Consider the following 26,279-nt stretch of genomic DNA (forward strand, 5'->3'; position numbering starts at 1 on the left):
TCTGTCGAGGCTAATTTGTGCTTTCTTTGTATCTATGGCATAGCCATCAGGGTGGGGGCCCAGCCTGCTCCGAGTCTATGGGGCTGACCTAGGAAAACTCCAAATCACTCCCAGGTCACCTTGTCTCAGGGGCCGATGAGAGGGGCGTGTATCACTTAGAAAAAACACTCAAACGTGCAGGTGACGTGGGGCTCAGTGGAGTCCTAGGTTTTCTCGCCACAACACGACCCTGAACACCCTGGCTTTCTCCTGACACACCCCCTGAGACACTAGAGACCCACTTTTATTCACCCTCCCTTGTCATAGAAACAATAACCCATTGACAGAGGTGCTAAAATTCTGGACAAATTGGACACTCACAGAACCAAAACTAAAGAATAACCGACCTGCCCTTCCCTCCTTCCCATCTCTGTCTCTCGTTTGTGGCTTGAATAGATGCCAGGGGTCACCCGGGAGCATAGGAAGTAGGAGACCCCAACCTCAGCTCCAGAGAAACTGACCTGCACGAAGTTCTCATAACGTAAAAGCCCTCCCCTTTCACCTGTTCCCTTGTCCTTTCATAAGGGGAAGCAAATTTCAATCTGACTTCACCAGTGCTAATGGTGGGTACTTTTCAATATGTAAATTCACAAACCTACCATCAGCGAACCTCTTCCTTTGCTCTGCCCTGAGGACCTGCCACAGTTTAGGCCGCATGCTTTCCCAGTGGCAAGTACTTGGAAAGGGGAGAAGAACACCCCCCCCTCCACTGCCCATCTCCAAACGGCCCAGTCTCACAGGGACAGGAGGCCCCCTGACGTCACGGAACTCCAGCCCGGGCCAGACCCGCACGGCCTCGCGGGCCTTCCTACAGCACAGCCCTTACAGGTATCAGGCATGGCCCAAGAAAACATGCACCTCAATGACTGCTACATCATCAGTAGACCCCCAGTGGGACCCTGAGAGCTCAGAAGGGGACACCCAGGGACCCAAGGAATAGCCTGAAGTCAAAGGCATTCATTTGCTGGAGGTCAAGTTCTGAACAAGAATACTTCCTCTGGCCACCTGGCCAGGTGAGACCTCGCTGAGGCCTCCAGCAAGCCAGGCAGGTGCTTTTTCTTATCTGAGCATCTCTCTCTCTCTCCCTCTCTCTCTCTCTCTCTCTCTCCCCCCCCCCCATCTCTCACCCCTACTGGGCTCCCAGCACACTGTGGGGGAAGTGGACATCCCACCTGAGGCATGTGCCTGGGACCCCCCCAGGATGCTGGGCAGAGTCCCCACTGCCACCATGGAGGGGCAGCTGAGGGAGGGGGTTCCCAGTGACCCAACCTGCCGCACTCTGAGAACGGTGTCCCAACTAAAAAAAAGTGTTGCTTTCTTCCTTCTTCCAAATTCTAACATCCAGGCCTTTCTTCCTCCTGCTAATTTTAGAAGCCCTGCTATTCTTTGGGAAGAGAACGGTGTGAAAATCAAGCATAGTATCCAAAAATAAAAGAGTGGATCTGTTTCAGGGCTTGTAGCATATTTAACTGAAAAGCAACTGCAGATATGCCACTTTCTATGTAGTCTTTAATACATTTTCCAATTTCTCCAGAACATTTTAGGTTCAGAAAAGGCAAGGATGAACTTCCCAATCTATGAATATTTTTGAGAGTGAAATGGGCACCCAAATTGTTTCTAGGTTATCATTGGGGGTCTTTTCAAACAGTGATGTAGGTAATCAGTGAGGACGTGAGTCACCGCTGTGCTTTATGGGGCCACAGGGAGATGGACTGCAAATTCCCCTGGAGACCTACAGGGTTCCCAGACAGGTAAAGTGACACAGCGCTCTCTCTGTGGACCCCGAAGGTGGACGTCATGGCATGCTTCTCAAGCCTCCCACCTTCATTTAAAAACCAAATTCTCGTGATCTGAGGAGTTCAGTTTTTCCAGACCCACAAGTGTGGGAGGCCCTGGAGCCCAGGTTAGCAGGGTCTGAAACTCTCCTGAATAGCCCCGCGGGACGGCCGGGGAGCCAGGACAGACCCAGGGCTGCTGTGGCCACCTGAAGACCCCAGCCTGGGCCTGCTCCAGCCTGGGGAGCCGCAGATTTGTGACAGGAAGTTAGAGCTCCGTGTCAAGCCCTTCATGCAAACAATAAATATTACTTCTGCTCATATCGGACTTTTCTCCAGTATCGTCTTTGAATGTTGAACCTTTTTCAATTAATTAAAAACTATGCGCTGCAGAGTGCATATTTTATCAGCCCTCAGCTGCTTAAGTGTCTAGAAAAGACCAGGCAGTTTTTCTTTCTTTCTTTCTTTCCTTTTTTTTTTTTTTTCTAGGCAACCCAGAGCAAGTACTTGCAAGGGTCATATCTTTTTAATTATCTTTTCTCTCTTTGATTAATTATTCCGTCTGACAATAGCGTGTTTCTAATGCTATTCACCTGCCTTTGATGATTGACAACTTTTCTGTCTGATTCAGAGCAAACAGCTGCTGCTACGATCTCCTAGCAACCGGGGTGTGATGGATGAGCCCCCAAGATGGATGGCTGCAATAAATCATGTCTCCAGCCATAAAACTGAGAGAAGGGGATAAGAAGAAAAGCGAACAAAAAACAAAACAAGGTTTCTTCCCATGAGTGCACTCAGGTCCTCACCAATTATACCTGGAATGGACTTTCCACCTATTAATAGGGAAGTTTTTCTAATCAGTAAAAATGGACGGTGCCATTTGTATCAAAGGTGTTTACAATTGTTCCTGCAAATTGGCACTTGTCCTCCAATTACCTCCAACACTGCCCAGGTGCAAGGGCAGAGGATCAAAGTTTTGCTTTCGTCCATGAAGTCTCAGGGAGACATGATACTATCATTTTGTAGTCAGATGCGATTGCAGGCACCAACACAGCATATAAATCTGCTTCTGCCCGAGCGGGATGAGACCGCAGTGGGCCACACAGAACGTGAGCCCGGGTCATCCGTGCACAGTGTCAGGCCAGCGACACTCGGAACACACAGACACACTAAGCTGCCAGGACTGGTGGGTGAGGCAGCCACATGCCCGTCTTTACTGATCGGGGAAAAGTTTGTTCAAGAAGCAGCAAGATATGAATGTTCAGCCATCCCACAAGTTCTAGGCTCTCATCTGTGTAGATAAAAACTACCCCCGTCTAACTTTGCGTCCTGTCATTTTTTAAAATTAATGTCCACACTGTAAGTCATACAAGAAGCCCTAAATCTAATTAGCGGCCCCAGATGAAGTCACATCTTTACTAGAATGCCTCACAATTAAATCTGCCTATCAGGGCTCCTCGCGGGGGTGGGAGGCAGGCCAGAAGCCAGCAGTCCCGTCCCCATTTTCCACCAGGAAACAGGCAGCAAGGCCAACCTGGTGTTGGTCCTCCGGGCAGCTGGGGGCTCCATCGGTGAGCCAGCCTGCGTCCCCGAGAGCTTCCAGTAGGTGGGGGTGTCCTGGAGCAGAGCTCAGGGTGCAAAAGACCCAGAAGTGACTAGCTGGCGGGGCCTGGAAACAGCTGTGCACATCAGTCCTGGCGGGTCTGCTGGGGCCACAGGGCCGGACAGGGCGCAGACGCAGGAGGGGAGGAGGCTGCGGGGAGCAGCGGCAGAAAGCCGCAAAAGATCATTTTTTATCTGAAATATTCCTGAAACGTGGAAGTCTATTCTCACACTGCTAACCAAGCCAACCAGTATTTTCTGAATAGTTATATTGTGCTAAGCTTTTCAGATACAGATTTTTTTAAAGCATGTCACAGAGTTTTTAAAATCAGACAAGGGTCCTGGCTTTGGAAAGTACAGCTCTGTTTATATTTTAATGTTTCCTACGTGACTGGCTGTGTCGGGAAAGCGAGGGAGGGGAGAGGGAGAGGAAGAGAGAGAGAAGTTGCCTGTTAGCTTTAGTTTAAATCACAAATACTTCGTTTTTTTCCCTATGTCCTTGGAAATTATTCAAACTTAAAACCTCCCCCCGCCCGTTTTTTTTTTGTTGTTGTTTTTTTGGGGGGGGGCGTATCTTCTCTATTGTAAATGGAAGGGCTTGTGGCTGGTCAGCAGCAATGAGAACCCAAGGCCAATCGATGCAAGCACACTCACACACTCACTCACACACACACACACACACCCCTACCCTGGCCCAGCTCATCCAGCTCTCAAGTTACAGGTTTACACGGCAAGTCTAAATAATATTCAAAATGATAAATGGCACCCTAAGCCCGGCATCCACCATCAATCTTTTTTAAGGAACATCCATCTCCAGCAACGCATGTTTGAATCATGTGAAGCCAGGAGCCTGAGAGCCATACCACCCCTCACAAGCTGGGCGACTTGAATGATACCTGTCAGCCCTGGGGTTCTTTTTCATTGACTGCTAATGGGAAAAAAGAAAAGGAAAGCGGGAAGGAATGGAAAGGGGAGAGTCAGAAACGCGTCAAAGGCTGAGCAGTGTGGTTTAGCAGATAATATGAAAGCACAGACTTCTTCGTGGCTCTGCCAATCTCGCGCCCACCAGGCCACACACCCCGACAGCCCCCCGCCCCAAGCTGCCTGGCCTCTCCTGGGCCCTGCTTCTCCTCTCTCCCTGCAGGCCCAGGGGACTGCGCCGGAGGAGAAGATAGCACCACAGGGACTGGGCTTCCCTCCGTCCCTGTTGTCTGGCTGGGGCCCATATGATAAATGACATATGTCATTCTGTCAGGAGGGAAGGGTGGGTCAGTGATGTATGACTCTGCTGAAAAGGAAATCGACTCTTTGGCACGGTGCAGCTCTCCCCCACCAGGATCTGCTCAGAACTCTGAAATGAATCCTCTCCTGGCCGTTTCAAGTGCATACTTAGGGCAGGCTGATGGGAGGCCTGGGGAAAGCTACTTTATCCTCCCTGCCCTTCCCAGGGCCAAAGAAAAAAAAAAGAAAGGTTCTGCCACTGGGTACCTGCAAAAGGCCACGCATGTGTCAGAGTCCCCAGCAGTCACACACCATGGGTTATTAAAAATGTGACTTAGAAAAACAAAAAGAAATTAAGTGGACTAAGGTCAGTCCTGTTATTTATTTATTTGTTAATGGCAAAGGGCTGACACAAAAGCGAGATAAAAATTAGCATGTTTGAAGTAATCATTCCGCAGCTTGACATCTGCATAGTAAATTTTAAAGGGAAAAAATGTGTGAGACAGCCGTGAGCCGCTGCGCCCTCCCCCTTTCATTAGCTCACTGCCAGGGTGGCAGCGCTGAACCTCATTATGGCAGCAGGATTTATGAAGCTGAACCCAATGGCAAAGAAAAGGCATCTGTCAATAATTGTAGGGAGCTGCACCCACAGCTTTGAAATCTCATTAAGTATGCAGTTATCAGGCATAAAGATCAAAAACATTACTCAACTCCGACAGAATCTTATGGAGGAACATTAATTAGCAACAGGCCTACAGTACAAAAAAAAAAAAAAAAAACACAGACTTCCTCTCACACCTGCCCAACCCACAAACCTAAAGCAACACTCCCCCTCCCGCCCGAAAAAAAATAATTCCCAGCATGTGAGGCTGATCAAGAACATGAAACAAGAGAGACAGAAAGGAGAGGGAGGGAAGGGGTGGGCGGGCGCAGGGAGGGAGGGCGGGGAGCGGAGGGCGGGGCAGCCAGTGAGAAAGGCTTGGCGGTGAGGAGAGAAAAGGAAGGAGCTGTCAAACTTGAGAAGGATGTCAGCGCTGGCCCTGATTACAGGGGCCCACGGAGTTCTCAGACCTTTTATCATCCTCGCCATCAAAACCAGCGGGGAGACATGGCAGGAGAGCGGGTGGCTGCCGGCTGCAGCCCAGGCCCAGGGCCCAGACCCCAGGCTGCCCCACTCCCCTGGCAGGCAGGAGCCCCAGGTCCACTAAAGCCAGGGCCAGACCCAGCTCCCGGGGCCCTGGGCGTCACTGCTGTCACTGTCCACCGTCTTAAAACACCTTTCCTTCCTCCAAAAAGCCTCTGATACCTGCTTCTGAACATACATTTTCTCCTGTTTTATGTCCGGGTACGACTGGCTTATGTACTTTGTCACTTAAAAGACACTGAAAAATAAAATATAAATGTGGAGAATCACATGCAGACTGTCAGGCCAACTCTGGGTCATGAGACGTCAGGACCACAGAGACGCCCATGTGCGGTGCCTCAGGGTGCACACGGCGAAAGGACTCGGAGACCAGCTGCCTCTCCTAACACACCCTCCACCTTTTGGGAGCTGCACCAGCAAAGGACCGTTCACACGTGTTTGGAAGCATCCCCTGAGGACTGTGGGCTGGGGTCCCAGGCAAACTTCTCTGATGTCCTCCAGGAGCCTGGATCCAAGGGAGGGAGGCACTGCAAGGCTGGGGGCGGGGCCTCACATATGACTGGGGTTTCAGACAGGACACCAGCCAGCTCTCTGATCCCCAGGCTCCCCCGGAAAGGTGCAGAATCGGGTAACAAAGCACCCATTCTGTCCTGATCTCCCTTATTGCAGAGGTGGCTTTCTCTGGTTCCCCATAAGCACATGCTGGTGTGCTCTGTGTCACGCACTCACACACGGCACTTTCCATAGTCACACATCACAATCTGAAACCTGTGCTGTCACTTTTCCCTGAGCTCGTCTTCCTGTCCCCCCCCACATTCGGACCTCACCCCATGCCCACCCCTGAAGTGTTTACCTGTCTCCTGAATTAGCCACATCCTTAAGGAAAAGGTCATTAAGATTCCTAGGCAACCAGCTTGGAGATCCCTCCAAGCCAAGGCCCATCCTTTCCAATGAATGACTGCCTTCTGGAATATCAATGAACACGGCTGGAAGGAACTGTCGCTGGTGACCAAGAACAGGAAGAGCACTGGCCCAGGAGCCAGGCTTGGCGAGAAGAGCCTTTAGCAGCAGTGCTACAATAAGGTGTTTATATTTTTTATGTGCTTACCATATTACCTTTATTATGTGTAACAGCGAAGTGATTATAGCAATTACATCTAACAGAATTAATTACAGAATTGCCATCATCCCAGGATACATAATGCATTAGAGGGAAGCCAAAGAGAAAGCGTCCTGATTGTAGGGACCATTGTTGCTGTGTTTCCCCAGCAGCGATGCCAACCAACGGCAGCACAGAGAACCAGCCCTGGGAGCCGGGAGAGAAGTTTAACAGGAAATGAGGTATATTTTCTTTAAATGAAGTAACACTTTTGCGTAACAGTATGCGGGCACTATTGGACATATAAAGTCAATTTAATTTTTAAGTGTAAGTCTTATAAATCCACACAACCAACATTGCCACATAAAGGAGAAAGCACATGGGTGGAAGTCTTACAAGTCTTTACGTATGCAAAACAAATTCACTCAAGGCTTCATTAATATTAATTTAAATTCAAAACCCATTTACATTAAATTGTTCATTAAAAATTGCCTATTTTATGCAACATGCATTTCTCAAAGAACCCAGAGGAAACTGAATACATAGGGCTAGATTTAATGATGGGGATAGAAAATCAAAAGTAAATGGATTTGAGTCATTTCACGTATCTTACCAAACAGGCCTTTGCTCTCCTTTAAGCAGGGGTTCCAGTTTGGGGAGCAAACAAGCATTCACAGTATTTTTGCCCTCTGCTACTATCAACTGGCAAACATGACCTCTGGTCTACCGCAGAGGAGGAAGAAAACGAGAGACACTGCGGGAATGGAGAGGGCAGCCAATCCAAAACTGGACCACAGAGCACTGGAGTCAGGCTTACTTCTTTAAAAATGCACACTAGTTAGCATTTGCCGGTGCCCACCCTGGTCTAGAATGAAGACTTTCTGTGTCCCCTTCACTCTGCCCCTGCAGTCCTTTACTCCCCAGGCACGGGGGCCGGGGTACAAGGAGGTGTGAGTTCCTGGACCTGGCGCCCTCCCCCTCAAAGACCATCTGAACCGACCCTGTCTCCCCAGCAGCTGCTGTGGATGAAGAAAACACAGTCATAATTAATAACACGTGTCCTGACAGTATGAATTAATAATTTATCATTAAGCCCAAACAAATTCAAATGATTCTTCAAGGGCCTCACCTTTGCATGTTTGAGAAAACAATGTGAGGAGACAGTCGCAAAGTCCAGGTAACATGACCTGTACAGAAGGGCTTTTCTCCCCACTTAATACATCTCCTGGGCTCATCGTGTTGAAATACAAAAATAGTTTACAGAATTGGAAGTAATTAAACCGAAGAATCTGTGCTGATCAAATCGAGTATATGTGCTCGAAATGTCTTCTTTTTTAAACTAGGCTTATAAAACAGCCAGTGTTTGGTCGAGGACACGATGTCATCTTTCTAGCGAGGAGCTCTAACCCCGAGCAGGACGGCTGTCCAGGCCAGTGGTCACAAGCAGATTGTGTTCTACTCCTGTCTGTTTTCTCCTTCTAAGAATGCACAGCATTATTCTTGTCACAAGCAGTAACCTGAATTTTTACTTCCATGTTTAACATAAATGCTTGCAAATGTTGAAAAATAAGAGAACGCTAACAAGTGTATAGACCCATTCCTTACCATTCAGGTAAAAATTCCAGAAGGCGGGGAGAAAAACCACCATATTCATAGTCATTGTTTAGTAGGATTTAAAAATTAATTTAATGACTAACTGCAAATACTGGAAACTAGAATTAATCTGTCTGGATTTTTTTAAAGGCTTACAGACATTTAAATGCATGTATCAGGACACTTTATCAACCTAACATAAAATTGTCATCTTATCTTATTATATGACTATTTTATGCATGTGTCAAAGAATTTAAAAATGACTGCCTGTCTGTTGAGTCTAATTACAAGCGCACATTATCTGCCTAGATGTACCAGTCCAGAGCATTGTTACCAAATACGATACATTGTACTCACCTTTCATTTTTAACTTCAGACAGAGAAACCACAATTTGGAGCATAACTAAAACACACGCACAGGAGCACCTGAGTGGGTCCCGGGGAAGTGACAGCCCTGGCCTGGGCTGAGGGGTGACGCTGAGGGCGGGTCTCGGCCCGGCTCAGGGAAGGGCCAGCTCTACAGCGGCACCAACACAGATGGGGAGACACACAGCCTAGTTGTTGTGTGTTAACGACATGACCAAAGCTATTTTTATAGTTTGTCCAGTGACAGGCAGGAATAAAACAGGCCGGCAGGAAAGCTGCACAGACTGCACGCGGAATGGCTGTGACCTGCTCACGTTACTGGATCCAACATGGCCGTGGTGCAGGGCCGGGGCTCGCGTCCTCTCTCTGCTGTCTGCCTGTGGTGGTCGGCAGCCCTGGCCACGCCAGGGGGACAGGGAGGGCACCCGGGCAGACCCAGGCACCTAGCCCTCTGGGACCCCCGAAGTGGAGGGCGGGCGCAAGGAAGGGTTTTAGTGCTGGGAACTCACCTGCGTCTCCCAGCCCTGAGCAGTCACCGCTCATTCTAATCACTTCACAGAACAATCTTTGGCAAAAAGAGGGAAAATGCAGACTTACGAGGCAATTTAGGGGTAACTGCTGATACATCAGGTATTGACTGTCACGCTGCCGTTTAGGAGCGCGCTCAAGGCAAAACTGAGAACAAAATGACAACATCAGCCGCTCACAATCGAGTGTGGCCCTGGAGAGCACTGAAGCCCTCACTGACAGTTGTCAAGATAACGGGGGCACAGCAGCTGATTCTGGAAGGTTCTCTCCCCTAGGTGGGTGTCCAAGACAATATCCTTGCCTCCTGACCTTCCGTTTTTCTCCTTCAGCTTCTTGATTGTCCTTTTTGAAATCTGCATTGTTCCTCTCATTTTGCGGGAGAGGGGGGATCACAGGACACCCAAAGCAGCCATGTTGTCACTCGCTGTAGGGTCGAATGCTTGTCCAAAGGGGAAGCGTGTGGCAGGTCTGGGAGCAAACACGTCCCCAAGGCAGAGGCCGAAGTGCCCTCTGAGTGCTCCACAGCCTTCCAGGAGCGAAGGGGACTGCTCCCAGAGCGGTGTGGCCTGGGCAGGAGCCTCAGGCAGGCCGCCACCCGGCGTATGCCACGTCTACTGGCATCAACTCCTGCACCTTGCCATCCTGTTCCCTGGGGACACACAGTGACCTGTCACAGCAGCAGGCCCTAAGGGAGCCAGATCGCTTTCAAGAAAGTCAAGATGCGTGAAGGCTCACCTGGGGATGTGACCCTCTAAGGACGCACGGGACAGTCTTCTCTCCCAATAAGTAAGACTCCAAAGGTCAGTGGCAAGTTGTTCACTGAGGATATATATATTTTTTTAAGTTTAGGCAGTGGCTTTTTATGATTTTGCATTTTCCTCCAGAAAATGAATGTGAATGGATAAAATGTCATCTGCTATTAAGTGTTGTTCTGATTTTTTTTTTCTTTTTGTATTTTCAACAACAAAAAAAATACTTGTTTAGAAACACACACTACGCATAGGAGAGAGTCATACTCAAGCAAGAGAGAACGGTCACTTTGCCTGGACGACACTGGCCTCCCCACCCCGCTCCTCTGAGCTTCTCCCGGCAGCGACATCTGGCCAGCACTTGGCATTCCACGCCCGGGTCAAGGCCACCCCTGCCTGGGTTTCTGTTCAGCAGCAGGTGAGGAAATCTCTCCCTCCCTTTGAGAAAAGACACTGAGCCACACATAATTTCTGTCTCAAAAAGAAAATCCTGAAGTCCGACGTCCGCACCGGCAGGGGCCCTTGGAGCCTGTCTGGCCTTCCGGGGAGCAGCGCTGCCTTCGGCCGCTGCACGGGCCGCACCTGTGTCTGTGTCTGCACACTCACCCCGGCCGCAGGCCTTTGTGCTTCTTATTCTACCCCAGACCATTAAAAGGGCCCTAATTCCTATCACATGATTATCCAGGTACCAAAGCCCATTTGTCACCTGCAGCAGAAAATTGAGTTAATGCACAACTAAAGGCAGCAGGACTGTGTAATATCAAGTTGATTACATCAAACTAGCTGCAAACCTAATTCTGCTGGATGACACTGCGTCGAGCTTGTCATCTCCAATCATTAAAGCTGTCAGGGATCCATCAGGTTTACAGCTAATTAGGTGAACACTAATGAAGCTGGCAAAACAACTTTTCTTTTTTTATGGCTGAGCGGACCTTTCAGTTTGGAGGGGAAAAGAATTCTCAAGTATCCTCAAGGTTGTTGGCGACTAGATTTCCAGTTACCCATCAGCAGACATCTTTCTTTTCCCCACTCTCTATCAGTACAAAGCAATCAATTTGTCGTCACTCCCAGGACGCCACAAAAGCAGGCATGAGCCTTATAACTTGCAGCTGTGAGAACTAAAAACGAGGAAAAGAATGGGAAGTTTCTTGTCCGTCCAAACAAACAAACAAAAGCACGCTCACAGCTCACCCACCGGCCTGTGCATCCATCCCACCGGCCTAAATGTGGAGGGTATTTTCCCCTGCACGCTTCTTAAATAAGTAACCCTTCAGCCATCCCCACCCCTCCTCCAAACGTCCATTAGGCAGAGGCAGTCTGATAAAGTAAATCCAAAACCAGGGTATGGGAAAGAAAGAAAGCACTCTGCTGCCAACTTCTGATTCGCCATTAAGCTATTGATGAATGTGCCTGTCAGGAGAGAGACAATTAAATCAAATATGAAACAAAGTCGTTTTGACGGGTCATTTTGATAGAGGAAAACCATTCTTCCATCTCCTATTAGTCGAGCAGTCAAGTTTTTATATAATGAATATTTCTTAACTGACCTGAGATGTCCTGGCTGGCTTTTTAAAAGGTGCAAAAAGATTAGTGAACAGGTTGCTTTAAAAACAAATAAACAAACAAAAGTACATTTCCTCCTTATCATATATTTTTAGCAGAAAGTTATCAAATAAGAGTGTCAGATGGGCAAGGTGGGAGAGAAAAGATGAAGCAGCCGTAGCGAGTTCTAAACCAAATGTAAAGACATGACCACATATGGCTCATTTGAGGCACACAGATACCTTAAAACGTGCATCCAAAAAGAAAAGAAACAATTTCCAGGACTGGAAGAAGCCCAAGACACGCCTACTGCCAACTCTGTGAAGGAATCCTCCGAACTCTTAGAGGTTATTTTGGGCAGATAAGCTCCTTCTTGAGCTTGGAATTCAAAGCAGAAGGTGGTATAGGCCACAAGCACAGCCAGGAGGTGACTGGGGAGGTGGCACTCTCCCCACAGCCAGTCCTGGGATGTTCAAAGTTCCTCAATTTGAGTAACGCTGACCACCCGGGGGCAAAGTCTGCACTATATGCCCCAAAGCAAGTCTGCTTGCTTCTAGGATTTTCTTAGGACACTAACAGGAAAGTACATTTTGGGGGAAGAAAGACGACCACCCCTTCCCTGTGCCCTGCGTAAGGAGCCTGGATCCGAGTGCAGACCACCTGTGGGCCCCACGGCCCCGCAGCTGGCAGGGTGGATGTGATGGTGAGCGCCACCCCACTGTTGCCACAGCACACAGGGGCAGCACGAAGGGCACCAGGCAAGTCCTGACCCTTCTCTCTGCAATCCCTCCTTCCACCGAAGGAACAGAACAGGACAGGAAAGGAAAGACGTAAACCTCCTCTTAACCCTCCCAATCAGGCAGCATCTGAACCTCAGCACATGTGAGTGTCACTCATATCAAAATACATCCCATCCACATGTGGTCCTCTCAGCAATCTGCCCCAAATCCCCAAGTTGCACTGACAGGGCCCTAGTGACGTCACAGAGCTTGGCCTCACCATTGCCAGTGATTTATTGATGTTTATTGGGAATGAATAGATCAAAGGCAGCAGCATGACAGGCGATCAATCAGTCATCAAATCAAGGGTGGCGAGGGGCCAGCACCCCTTCTTCCAGGCAATGTGCCCCCGACTGACATTATTGCAAAATGATGTTATGTGTGTGGGTTTTGTTTTGTTTTCAATGATGCTTTTTCCAGAAAAGAAAAAAAAAAAAAAAAAAAAAAACAGCTTAGTCTTAACAGGAGTTGACACTCCAGGCAAAAAAAAAAGGGGGGGGGGAAGTACTCAGCACATCCCAGAACTAAGTGCGAGGAGAGGAGAGGAGGGTGGAAGGAGGATGGGGGTGAGGGAAAACCAACGGGGTAAAGGGGACGCCAGCAGCCAACACCGACTTGACAGTCATCTGACAATACCCAGACCCTGCGCGCTCTGGTTCCCACCGCTGGGCCCGGTTTGGGCCCAACACAGGAAGACTCGATCGGATTACTGGTAAGGTGGCCGACGGGGACCGCTCACTCACTCGCTCTCTTTCACTCTGCAGACACCGGGCAGTCTGTCGCCGTCCGGCCACGGGAGGACACGGAAGGTGTCCCAGGGAACTCAGGTGACCCCGCCTGCCCCCCACAGAAAGACACGGAAGAGGGCTCCTTCCCATCCTCTCCGCAGACAGAGAGCGGAGGAGAGCTCCGGTCGCCGGGTGCCCGAAGTGGGTGCGACACGGAACCGGGCAGAGCGCAGCGGGCGTCCGGGGGCGCCGGGTCCGCGAGGCGGGCGCACGCACCCGGTGAGAGGAGCGGCTGCGAGCCGGGCCGCCGCCGGCGGAGAGCAGGAGAGGAGAGGAAGAGGGGCAAAGCGAGCGGCTCGTACCTGCTGCGCGCCGGGGCGCTTGCTGCTTCCTCCGCGGCATGATGCTCCTCCGGCGACTGCCGCCGCCGCGCCGCCGCTGCCGGGCTCAGGAGCGGGGGGGAGGGGCGGGCCGGCGGGGGGGCGAGCGGGCCGGCTCTCAGCCTCCCCCGAGAGCGGCCGCCCGCAGGATGCCGCTGCGCCCTGGCTCTCCGCGCTCCGCCGCGATCCCCGAACGTGCGGAGGGAAGAGGGAGGGCGGGCGGGAGGCGGGAGGAGGAGCGCGGGGGGGCGCTGCCGGCGGAATGGGAAGTTTGACAAATCGCTCCAGAGGCCGGGGAGGGGGCGGGGACGAGCGGCGGCCCTGCCCCCCCGCCCGGTCCCCAGACGCGGAGCTGGGGTTCGGGGCCGGGGGGCGGGGAGAGGACTGGGAGGAGGAGCGCGGGAGCGGCCCCGGGCCCGGGCAGGGGTCACGGCATCGGGGGACGCGCCGCGGCCCGGGGCTCGGCGGTCCAGCCTTCTGCCCGCAGCGCGGCGGGAGCGGCGGCGTCGGCACCAGGCAAGCTTAGAGGAAAAGGAGATGGTCGTGTCACCGCGCGCCCGCCTGCCGGGGACCCCCGCCCCGCCCGGGGTGGGGGGGAGATGCCGCCCGTCCGCCCCCGCCCTGTGCGCACACGCCGGCCCCGCCGATTCGGTCCCGGGGCGCCCGCCCCCACCCCCGCCAGCCCTTCCCGCCCGGCCTCGCCCCCCGCCCGGGCGGCACTCCTCTTCGCCGGTCGCGCCCAGAGCCCCCGGCTTGGGCCCGCGACCCCCGGGGACCCCCTTAGGGAGGAGGCAGCCGCGGGCGGGAGCGGGGGCGGGGGGCGCTCTCGGACCTCGCGCCACCCGGCTCCTCCCCCGGGACCCTCTCCACCACTTCCCCCGATTTTTTTCCCCGGCAAACTTTCCCGGGCCAGTCCCGGGGGGTCGCAGCAGGAGGGGTGCCTGCAAGTTTCCTCTCCAGACTGGGGAAACTGCGGACCCCCACCCCAGCTCCCCGCACCCCCCGCCCCCCGCGCCCGCGGACCCGAGGGCGGTTCGGGTCGGGGAAGGCACTCTTCTTCCCAAACCAGCCCCCGCCCCAGGGCGGCCCCGGGAAGGGGCACGGCGCCGGGAGCCCGGCCGGCCGCGGTCCTGAGCGAAAGAAATTGATTATTGATTGGGTGATGGGGGTCGCTGGGGCGCCTAATGGGCAGCGCACCAGGGCGCGGGCAGCGCTGCGGGGGCGGGGCGGGGCGGCGCGGGCTCACCTCCGGGCGCCGCAGCTCAGCGGGACGATCCCCGGGCGGTGGCGGCGGAGCGGCAGCCGGAGCAGGAGCGGCGCGGGCGGCGGCGCATCGATGTGCTGCGGGCTCGATTGCGTCTCCCTGGGCAGCTCGCGGGCCGGGAACGGGGCGGCCGCGGCGGGGCCGCTCCGGGCGCTGCTGGGCGGCGGGGCGGGGGCTCGAGGCGGCCGCTGGGCCCGGAGCCCCGGAGGCGGCGCCGCTCCCCGGAGCCCCGGGGCGGACAGCGCGGCGGGCGGGGGCCCGAGCCCGCGCCGGGGACCGGCCGCCCGAGCGCCCCGGGCTGTAGCCCAGCCTCCTCCTTCCTGCCGCCCCTCCTTTTTCCTTCTTTTTCCCTCTTTTTGGTCCCTTTCTCCCTCTTCTTCCAACCCTCTGTCCTCCTTATTGTTTCTTTGTGACTGTTTTCTCAAGTTTGTTCGCAAAGTTCACGGGCTGCTTTCTCTCCTTTCAGACCGGAGGCTGCGCTCTCACCCTGACGGTGACGTCCGTCCGCGGGCCGGGGCTCGGCCCGGGCGCCCCGCGCCACACGCGCCCTGCCGTCCTCCGCCTCCGGCCGCCTGCAGCGCTGGGGGCGCGGGGGCGCTGGGCAGGGGCGCTGCGGGGCTCGGCGGCCGGGGCTGGCCGCGCGGGGCGGGCTCGGGGCGGGGCGCGGCGGCCGCACAGGCCGGAGCCACTGGCCCTCCAGGCCCGGGAGACGCGGCCGTGGGGCGTGAAACGCTTCTTGCGAACGAGGAAACGGTGAGTTGGCTGACGCTGCCCGCGGCCTCACGGTCTGGTCGCGCCGCTGGACGCCCCTTTCCTGGAGGAGCACGGGCGCCGCGCGAGGTCAGCTTCTGCCCGCCCCGGCTCACCTTCCCCGGGCTGAGCGCCGCGCACACCGAAGGCAGGGAGTTTCGCCCGGATTCGTGCTTCCACCTCTTCCTTCCCTTCCCAGAGCTGCTGTCCAAACCTCGGTTCCCTGCGCCCTCTCCCCCTGCCGGCCGCGGCCACCGCCCGATCGCGGCGCCGCGCGCGGTGCGACCCGCCCTAACATCTGTCCGTCCAGCCATTGGCGCATCCATCAGTGTCAGTGAGCTGCACATCGCAGCGACAGCCCGTCACGCACAACGCGGGCTCTGCGGAGGCACACTGCGCCCGCGCCGCCTTGCCTGTCCCCGCTGGGCACAGCCTGGAGCCCTGATCTCTACGGTGAGCGCTGAGCCACTGTACCCCCTTTGATGTCGGCACCTCAAAACGTGATCAGTTCTGCAAGCCATTCCGGGGAGGGGGCGGATGAGGGGACAGCGTCAGCCCAGCCAAGTTCTCTGCCCTGTCCTGTGGCCTGGGTGTGGCGCGGGAGACAAGGAAGGAAGCTTCCCAAACCCGCACCAGGCGCGGTGTAAACGCCGAAGCTGCCGTGACGCAGGGGCTTAACCCGCCGCAGCTCGGCCGAGCCGGGGGCTGTCGAGGTCGCCCGGCAGGTCTTACCCGCAAAGTCGCAAGCCAAAACTTTGCCAGGCCCCTCCTGGCTGCTGCGTGACAGGGCCTGACAGTGAGGCGTGAGGGGGGAAGGAAAGGCAATCCCAGTAAGAATCACGGGCTCGATTTAGGGAGAAGAGGCGTCCAGGTAGTAGGGCACCTGTAATTCACTGTCATTCACAGAGCGAGAAAGGGCAGGGCCGTGTGTCTGCTGGGCCGGACCTGGCCGGTAGTTCCGGACGCCGTTCTCCCGGGCGCGGGCCTGCGTGTGGCTGCAGTGCCAGCGCCTTCGCGTCTTGCTACCCCCTCCGCCGCCCACCCGCCTGCACGGTCCAGAGAACAAACAGCTTCACATTTGTCCCCGATCAGTGTGGTCAGGCCAAAGGGCCCTTCTTGCCAGACACACGTCCCAAGAACTGCACGCGGGACCTCGGTGTCTGCCGGGCAGCTCTCCCTGGCCGCCCTCCCGACTTGATTCCTACGGCAAAACTCCGGTCCGGGGGCCTGGTGAGCTGTGCCCCTCAGAGTCAACTACACCAGTGGGTCAACACCCGTGCGTCTGTTGGTACCGCCACGTTAGAAGGGATCCGAGAAGGGCTGTCGGGCGAGCGCAGGGATGCCGGGGACGCCGCGGCGGCGCTCAGTGGGCTGGTTCCCGCGGGAAGGAGGGCTCAGCCGCTGTGGATGCGGGCCTCGCGCACCGCCTCCTACGGCCGCACTGCTCTCACGCTCGATTAGAGGACCGAAAAGCCGGCGCCTGGCGGAGGGGCTGCAGTTCCGTGGAAACACACTGTAGAATTGTACCCCACTGCGACGAGCCGCAGGTACCTTGGAAAAGCAATGGCAGCAGTGCGGCCGCACAAGCACCTGCTAACTTCTGAGCGCACTCGACTCACCACAACGCACCCCCTAAGCCAGTGAGGTGCTCCCCACACCCCACCCCAGAGGTGCCCATTTCTGGGAATAATTTTTTAAACCCCGAAAAATCAAAGGAAGAAACGTGGGCTGAGGAGCAGCGTGGGAACAAGGAACCCCCACTGGCAGGGGCTCATAGAGGCTCCGGCTGCAGCTGGTGGTGCACCCCGCACCTGGGTGGTAACGTTTAGGGCCCAGAAAATTCCCAGGGACCGGTGAAAACAACTCCTGAGCTCCAAGGTTGCCTTGGGCCCAGTGGGACCCTGCTCCTGCTCCGCGGCAGAGCACTGAGCCCAGGTCAGTAACGATGCCCCCAAATGCCTCTCCATCAGTGCAGGGGTTCGAAACCTGGCTCCAGCTTTCTGAACTCCAGGAGCCAGAGGCGGCCAGACCCTGGGCCCATCTGGGACCCCAGGGGAGTGCCTGCTCTTGGCTCACCGGAGCCTCCTCACGGGTCCGGGGAGAGTGGAAGGAAAAGCAGGTGGAACTCGGCGAGGTTCAGGCGGGTGGCGGGTGGCGGGTGGCGGGGTGGGGTGTGGCCCTCAGGCCTCCCGCAGGAGTCAGGAAGTTCCTGCCCAGCGGGAGTTGCCCAGGTTGGGTTCAAGATGCGCTTGAAGGGAGCAGGTGACAGCCGCCTGTCCGAACTAGGCTGAAATGCGTCCTAATTTGGGATGGCCGGCGAGGGAAACGACTTCAGGAAAAAGGGGCTCTGGAAGCTTCGGGTTGGCTTGGGGTCCTGGGAACCCAGGGGCCTAAGCCCACACCTAGGAGAGGGTTTCTCAGTGCCCGGAGGGAGGCACTACCTGGAGAGACAGGGCACCTAGGTAGTCCGCTAGGGGAGCCTGCACCCCATTTCAAGGTGTGAGGGTCCCCAGTCTGGCAGTGGGCCTTCTGGGAGCCCGGTTCTGTTCAGCGGTGCAGGTGCTCGCCTGCCTGGAACTCCGGGCCTGGGCTCTGCCCCTCCACACTCGTCCTCACACCACAGTCTGGCTGGGCAGGAGGGAAGTTGACTGGGGCCACCTGCACACCTCACCCAGGAACTGGGCCTGGACCTCTGCCTCTGCCCAAGTGCTTAGGGTTTGGACCCTGGGGTCAAGCGCTGGCCAGGCAGTAAACTGTTTGCTAAAAGTACATTTTTTTCTGGTAGCTTTGTTTTATGGAAACAGATATTTTGTCTGTAAATTCTCCCAAAAACTTTTACAGCTTGACATGAAATAAACCTTCGAAAATTGGGCTGTATATAATGCCACTTGTGTGGGGCCTGGGGGCACTGCATCATGGGGCCTCTCGGTGTGAGCTGGGGTGGGGGGGGCAACGTCCTAAGAATAGAAGGAGACCACTCTGGGCCCTGGGTTAAGAACTGGTGGTGGGGGTGCAAGTGCCTGACCCTCCCCCAGGGCTCAATACCAGGCTCCCTCCCAATCCTCCCCTCCCCTCCCTCGGCAGCGCTTCCTACTTTGTACATTTCTGGTAGCTCAGGGCACAGAGGTTGGCCCAACTTTGCCAGCTACGCTCACTGAACGCCATGCCCTCCAGAACCACTCGATTCAAAGGCAAAAAATAAAATAATGAAAAGCTCCCCACTGGCCGCGTTGATGCTGATGGTTGCTGGGTGCGGCTGAGCAAGGCTGCCCCGGCCCTGAACTGGGAGGGGCTGGACGCACACAGCTTGGGTGGCAGCCGTCCTGGTGGAGCCCTGCTCTCCAGGAAGCCGGGCAGCAGGGCCCCCACGTCCAGGGCTCATTTTTTTCTAACTCAGGATTTTCAGGCAGTCATAAATGTCTTGAAACAAAAACTATAAGGCTAACAGGGAGGGAGGGGGGCGGGACCAGGGTTATCCCGGGGGCTCAGGCGCCTGCACACCCATCTTGCTGGGTTTCCCAGGGTGGCATGGAGTTTCCTCTCCCAGCCCCACGTCTCCTCCTCGTGGATCCCATTTTAGACTCTACGACTCCTCTTTTGTCCGTAATTCTCTTTCAAGCTCAATCATTTACCGAACTTTCAAAAAAACTTTTTAAGGCGACCAAAGATTAAATAAAGAAAATGACAAGTCTGTGTGTTAGTCTAAAAGGCACAGATAGGCGTAAAGTCCGTCTTGGAGGCGCGTCACCCGCAAACACTCTTTTGTCAAATCCCACACGACGACTTGGCTTGCCGGGTGAGTTTCCCCGAATAACTCCAGCAGCAAGGCGTGTCTTTTTCCCACTCCGGGTGAAATGGATTTTGGGGAACCATTTGGGAAGAGCTTAAAAAAACAACAAACCTAAACCTACACTAAGAGGGCTGCAGCCGCGGTGGGGCTCACGCCCTGCTGGCAGCTGGAGGCAGATGCCCGTGGGTCCTGTGCCGGTACAGGAGCTTCAGGCAGCCGCGGGTGCTGAGTCCATGCGTGGGCACCCGTGCCAGGCTGGGCTCAGCTCCTGCAGTGCAGGGAGCTGGAGGACGAGGTCCTGGCACACCGGGCAGCCCAGCTTTGCACGCCTGGTGACCTCACTGCCTAGACAGGGAATTTGCAAGAAGAGAAAGAATCTCCTTTCCTTTCCGTCCCCCCTCATTGCTGCTTTCTTTCTGTCCTCATTACGGTTTGTGTTTGTCCCTGAATTCCGCATGGGAAGACTAAGGCAGTTCTCAGTAGGACAGATGTAAGCGAGGGGGACACGGGCGGGGACCTCGATCTTTCTCGTTTATCTCTTCAAATTTGGTGCCTGTCACTTGTGTTCCCAAGATGGGAGAGCTGGAGTTCTTGGGGACAGAGTGGTCAGAGGGTCACATTCTTTGTATGCAGATAGTCTGATCTCGGAAGCTTAGAGAATTCTAAGTTCGTCCTCCTCGGCAGGACAGCTCCGAGCCTTCCTTCCCTTCCATCGTCTTCCTCCCTCCCTCCTCCTCTGGTTTCTTGTTGTATTTTGTCTCTTTGTCAGTCCCTCCACGACCCCTATACGAATTCGCAAAGGTTATTAACTTCAGGTCCACCAAATGCTCACCCCAAAGAGGTCTAGTCCTGCAAATGGCAAGGCAGGGGCCGCCACCCAGCGCCCAGGTCCCGAGGGAACAAAATAGTTTTAGTTGCTGCCACTTGTTAGGTGGGGGGAGGGGAGGTCAGAAACAGGTTGGCGCTTAGTTTAAAATAAAAGAACGTGTGAAGAAGTTTCAAAGCTGTCAATAAAACCCTTTAAGTGGCTTATGATGCAGTGCCTGCAGTTGCAGAGATGGCATTGGTAAATGACTCTAATGCCCAAAGAAAAATATTACAAATGCCTCTGTCTGGGCCACCAATGGGGCGCCGCTCTCCTGCGCGGTGCCGGCTCCTCTCCGCGCAGAGGGCACTAGCATTTGCATGATAAATTGACCAGACCGCCGGCAGCCAGCGAAATATTCAAATTAGGTGGAGTCCCAGGGCTCCCCTCAGTACCACCTCCCCTCCAGCGCCCTCTGGAGGCAGGACCGCAGGGGCGGCTGCTCTGCCCCCAAGGACAAGAGGGACAGGTGGGGCAGGGAGGGGGTGGCCTGGGGGGCCAGGTGAGCTGCAGTGACCAGAGGTCGTGCACTTGGAGCGCTGATGGATCACAGACAGAGGCGGTGACACCAAGGAGAGTCTAAGAGCTCCAGCCCCTCCACCCCAACTGGCTTCTCTGGGTTCTCCCAGCAAACCTAGCACACAGTTACAACTGTGTTTGCTGCTGTGACACAACCCTGGACCATGGCCACCCTCCCCAAAGCCCCCCAGTAATGAAATTCTAGAGCTGACCAACTGCCCTGAGCAGAGAGAACTATGCTCCCAGGTGGGCGCCACAATCCAGGGTTCTGGGAGTGGGGATGAGGTTGGGAACCCCAAGGCCTGTGCCTGTGCCTGCCTGGGGCTGCCAACCTTGGCGAGGCTGTGGGAGCCTTGCCCCTGGGAAAAGCCTGAGCAGACAGAGCTCCTCCCCTGGAAACACCTTAAGGCTGGGGCTCCCGAGTGTGCAAAGGTGTGCAAAGGCGTGCAAGCAAGGACGTGCGTATGGCACAGCTACTGATGACACCCAGCCAGGAAAGGTGTGGAAATAAGTGCATGCACACAAAGAAGCAGTCAGCTCTGAAAAGACGCTGACCTCTGGTAGCACAGGAAAGGGGTCTCCACGGGTGAGCTGAGCTCAGGACTCAGTGGGGACTTCTGCCAAGGACCAGTGGCTGTGTCTGTCCACCCTGCCCTCCTGTGGTCATCTGGTACCAGGTATCCTGGGGCTGCCCTGGCCCCGCAGACTTAAAGGACACTGAGCGCTTAGACGGGGTTGTCTTTTTCTGCTGTGCAGTGGGAAGTGTGTGTTTTCTCCGAGTAGTGGGACTTGAGTCAGGTCCCACCGACACCCCAGGGGGACAGCTTGAGCCCCTCCCCCTCCGAGCCACCAGGGTGCGCAGGGTCAGGCGTCCACCCGAGTCCCGCTCTCTCAGTCAGTCAGTCCCCACAGCCATCCTCAGAGCTCATCACAGGGGAGCCCAGGGGTGGGGGCTCTCAGCATGTGGCCCCAAGCTGGCGAAATAACCCTTTGGAAATACAAACCGTAGGTGCTGGATACGAACTTGAGAGTCGGTTTTGATTGTGATCACCTTGCAGATACTATCAACACCTTCGAAATATGTCGCTCAAATAGGGACTTACTTAGTTCATAAGAACACTTCTGCATCAATTAGGTTTCTCAGGAATGTTTGGCTGAAGAGAAGGGCCTTGCAGGCGATACACTTGGAAAACTGCCACTGACGGTCAGTTCAGGTACAAAGAGGCCCGTGCTTTTCCAGATGCTCTTCAGTCCCCGCTGACTTGAATGGCCAGCTCCCACCAGAAGAAGCTCCCACCAGACGGCCGTGGCCTGGAGGCAGCGTGGGTCTGGGGCGGGAGCCCTGCGTGGCAGGGAGGCAACCCACAACCCTCCTCCCTCCTGCTCAGGGCTCACTGCCCGCCAGGAAAATGAGACTTGAAAATGGACCAGAGTCGTCGTCCAACAATGCAACGTGTCAAGGAGCCACTCGTGTCTCAAATGTCCAGCAAACGCAAGCTGCTCCGTTTCTGAGGACAGACGCCCCATCTGAGGTGCATACAGACTCAACAAGGGGAAGCCTAAGGGGAGACAGGCGGGGAGCCCGCTTCTCTTAGGGGAGGGAGCCCAGCAGCAGCATCGGAGGGCCAAGCTCGCAGAGGTCTGCTTTGCACATGCGCGTGCCCTGGGCCGACCTTAGGGCACTGTGAGCTATGAGCTACCACGCAGGCCAGGCACAGGCGGCCCTAACCCCCTGGGGCCTGGAGCAGACTGCCCCCACTCTCTGAGCCTCATCTCTGTCATCTCTGAGGTGGGCAGGGACTCCCCATCTTAAGCATTGAGCAGGGACTCCTGGAGGAAAATTTTATCAAGTTAGAGATGACTTCTGAAGCCTCTGCTTCTTCGGGCCCCGTGCTGGGAGATTGCCCTCAGACCAGGGTTTGAGAGAGGGACTGTCACTTGCTGTATGGTCCTGGGCCAGCCCCTGGAGAGCCCACGTCCCAGGGACCAGGGGGCTGCCCTGAGATGCTGGTCTTTGGTGAAGAGCCTGACACACAGCAGTTGTGCAATAATGATGCGCCCCCAGGTCAGGCCCCTGGGAGACAAAGGCTTCTGAGTGGGTGAGGCGGATGCAAGCAGTGCTGGGAGTGGGGCCACGGAAACGGAAGGCAGGGCAGGCACAGGCCTCCCGCCTTCTAGAAAGAGTGGGCATTTGCAGGGCCAGCAGGCATATTTCTCAGGCCTTTCTGGGAGCTAATTAAAGGAAGGGGTACGGTGAGGAGCCTCACTGATATTTCTATTTTCCCTGTTAGTAGCAACTGGAATTTGCACCATCCAGGTCAGATGGAAACTAGAAGCCTGGAGTATCTGACACTCGCATTGATTTGCTCGCTTTGCCATGGCCACTTGTGAGAGGAAGAAATGTGCCTTCAAAATTGCAATTAGGAGGCAGCCTGCTAGGGGTTCCCTGCATGAGTGCTGGGCTGTGCCGGCCACAGGCCTGCCGTGTCACCCCCGAGGAGGCCGCCCTCCCAGGCTGGACGTCATCCCGCCACACTTCCCTCTCATTTGGGTCCGGTCTTTGAAAGGATGGCAATTTTCCCAATGTTTTAAAAGTATTAACTTCCTTTCAAACATTCTTTAACCTTTAATGTTTTGTAACTTGATGAAAAGGTCATTTTGTTCTAAGGGTGCTGCTGTTCCATAATTGTTCAGCTTTCTGGGTGAATTCCACCCAAATCCTGAGTTCTCTAATGGGACCCCAACCAACACGCACACGCAGTCGAGGGGAGTCCCATCCAAGGTGCATCGATGTAAATGTACATCGTGTGTGCACACAGCCTCACGGGGCCTGAGTGATGTGACGTCTCCAGCATGCTCACAGAATGCCTTCTTTATAGGGAGATATCTATAAAAGTTACTTTTCTGAGTGATAAGGTTTGCTAAACAGTTGATGTTAATAATTTACTATGCACTGTACATGCTCGTGATTTTTTTAAAAAAGGGTTTAGTCGATTTCTAAGTTAACATGTTTCTGCTGCCCCTATAATAAATAGCTGCAGAAGCCTCGGCGAGCGGACGTGCCTTTCTGTCTGTCTTCTTACAGTGTCAGCCTCTTAGCTGTCATGGAAACAGACATCTAAGCCTGTTAGATTCATATTGAAAATAGACTAATACGCTCCAATAAGAGTATGAAGGAATTTTCTACAGGAAACTGCGTGAAGTTTCTGGGGGGACCCACAAGTGGATCTCACTCAGGGGTGTGGTGTGCTGTCTTCTGGCTGCGATGACTGAATATTTAAGAGAGAAGGTCCCCAGCCTCTGAGGACCAGGGGTGGGGCACAGCTCGCCTTACGTCTTTCCAGACCCCCGGAAGGGACACATCTGATCTACACTGAATGAGTCAGTGTAAGAACACTGTATGACGTGACATTCAGTAAACTCAAGGGAGGAACTGATACTTTGTAAAGGACACAAGATTTGCTTAAACGCATATACTTTTCCAAGGCCTGTGGCTGGAGCACGTGGTAATGAAGTGACCAAAGCTCTGACTGTCTGGGGCCATGGATCCCAGCCTCCACCTCCGAGAGGGGACACAGAGCAGGGTCACCTCCTGCCCCCAACACCACCCCGTGAGCTGGGGGCAGGCCTGTCGGTCACAGTGGCAGAAATGAGGCCACAGCACTGGGCACGTTACGGCCACACGTCCTACTATGGGGCTCCCACCTCCCACACCTTCTCTGCTTCCATTTCTGAGGCCCCTTCACGTGTCAAACGTCCTGACAATATGTTTCATTACAACTTGGCCATACAGCCATTTACAAGAAAACAGAAGGGACCAGCTAATTATATCGCTCAGCACTCGACCGCAAACATATATTTTTAATAAAACACTTTGCTAACCGGAATAGTCCCTTGAGGGGCAAATCCTCCTTTATAAGAAGTCTCCCAAAGAGAGTTAAAGAGAAGATGCCTTGTGAAGAACAGAGACAAAGAGAGCCGCCGGGAAATGCTTTCAGAGAGCCTGTGAAAGATACACTCATTCTGAGGTTGAAATACAGATGTTTAAAGGTGAAAACTTTTATTTCCAATGTCTCATAATTCTTTCCTGTATTTTTGATCGTTTATCTCTCCTCTCTTTGATTATTACCACAATGCCCATCTTCCTACGTCTGGCATATTTCATACGTACAATATTTAAATAAACAAGTGATTTTCTGCACGTGCACGTCCTCTCCCGCCGGGGCCGCTCCCCTCCTCTGGCTTTGGGACTCACCCCTGCCCATGGTGACCGTCTGTGCAGAGCTGGGCACAGGCTTGTTAGCATTCACGGCTCAGAGCCATCCCAGCGATAGCGAACGTTTACTGGGGTTCACTCCAGCCAGCCAGCAACACACTAGGAGGGCTAGGGGCCTCACCTAGTGTGCACAACACTTATGAAATGTAGGTGTTCTTACCCCATGTCGCAGGTAAGGAAGGTGAGACCTGGCGAGGTGAAGGAACTCAGTAAGGATCGCATGGCTATCAGAAGGGGCAGAACTTGAACTTGCACTCGGGTCTGTGGGCCTGAGCTCAGCCCCGGCCCTCCCACCCCAAGGCTCACGGACGCCACGTGCCACAGAACTTGTGCCTTTCCCCTTGGCACTCGCTGTGCAGTACAGACCCTGCTTTTCCTGTGAAGTCCCCTGTCAGTGCAGGGTCCTGGCAGGGAAGAGAGGACACTCAGGTCAGGATTCTTCAGGGAGGATTTCCTAAAAGGGGCTCCGGTGAAGGTGAAGGGAAAGGGGACTGGAGCACAGAGAAGGTGCCCCGAAGCGGCACAGCCCCGAAGCCCAGTGGTAAGAGGGTAACAAACAGTTCCTGGAAGCCAGAAGGAGGTGGTAAGGGGTATCCTCAGCTGTGCCCATCAGAAGACACACAGGGAGGTGACCAGGGGATGGCACACTCGGACCCCCTGTCTTGTCTTTTTCTACTCTCCTGCCGGCACTGCCCTTGGGACAAAGCCCACCAGAAGCTAGTTGGCAAAGGTCATCCATTGAAACAGTCATCAGGTAGCCTCTGGGGCTTGGAAGGGAAGCAGCGCAATCCTGCCCAGGTGCAGGGCACTCTGGCAGGGCACCCAGCCTGTGCCAGCCCGTGGGGCTACAGGACGGGAGGGTCCACGCTGCAGCTGCTGCCCTCAGGGGAAGTCTGTGGGCCACGGAGCAGACTAAGTGACCCAGCAGGTCCAAGCTGCCAAGGGTGAACTTTCAGAAAGAAAGCTTGGGGTTTGCCTGAGCTGATGTGCTGAGCGCCCACTTGCAACACTCAGGCAAACTCCTGAGAGCAGCCTTTTTCACCTAAGACAAGACAGGTATAATGCTCTTTTTATCGCATGCATATTAAATACAATTTAACTGAAAGAAAAGAAAGGAGAAAGAGAAGTCACTCATGATCCCTGGTATGTGTGACACCACAGTGGTGGCCCCGGGGATCCTGGACCCACAGTGACAGTGTCCGCAGGTGATTCTGAAGCGCGGCTGAGCACTGCCCCAGCATTTGGCCACGTTGGAATAAAACCTTTGGTA

General features: G+C 54.6%; 2 protein-coding genes across 2 annotated transcripts in view; one reads left to right on the forward strand and one right to left on the reverse strand.

The window, feature by feature from the left end:
* The window catches only part of TSHZ3 (teashirt zinc finger homeobox 3), a 66,698-nt gene extending 52,948 nt beyond the window's left edge, over positions 1-13,750 (reverse strand). The window contains exon 1 of the mRNA XM_019740538.3: positions 13,528-13,750. Coding sequence (XP_019596097.3) covers positions 13,528-13,567 — 40 coding nt within the window. The 5' untranslated portion in view covers positions 13,568-13,750. The remainder of the gene's footprint in view (positions 1-13,527) is intronic.
* A 309-nt stretch (positions 13,751-14,059) lies between these two features.
* LOC148757609 (uncharacterized) lies at positions 14,060-24,934 on the forward strand. The gene is made up of 2 exons (XM_088800390.1): positions 14,060-16,012; positions 16,466-24,934. The coding sequence occupies exons 1-2, from the start codon at positions 14,708-14,710 to the stop codon at positions 17,018-17,020; spliced, it is 1,860 nt and encodes a 619-aa protein (XP_088656516.1). The 5' UTR covers positions 14,060-14,707; the 3' UTR covers positions 17,021-24,934.
* Positions 24,935-26,279: the final 1,345 nt, after the last annotated feature.

The sequence above is a fragment of the Rhinolophus sinicus genome, chromosome 8 (genome assembly GCF_057876585.1).
Source record: "Rhinolophus sinicus isolate RSI-liver-muscle chromosome 8, RSI-T2T, whole genome shotgun sequence".
Classification (NCBI taxonomy): Eukaryota; Metazoa; Chordata; class Mammalia; order Chiroptera; family Rhinolophidae; genus Rhinolophus; species Rhinolophus sinicus.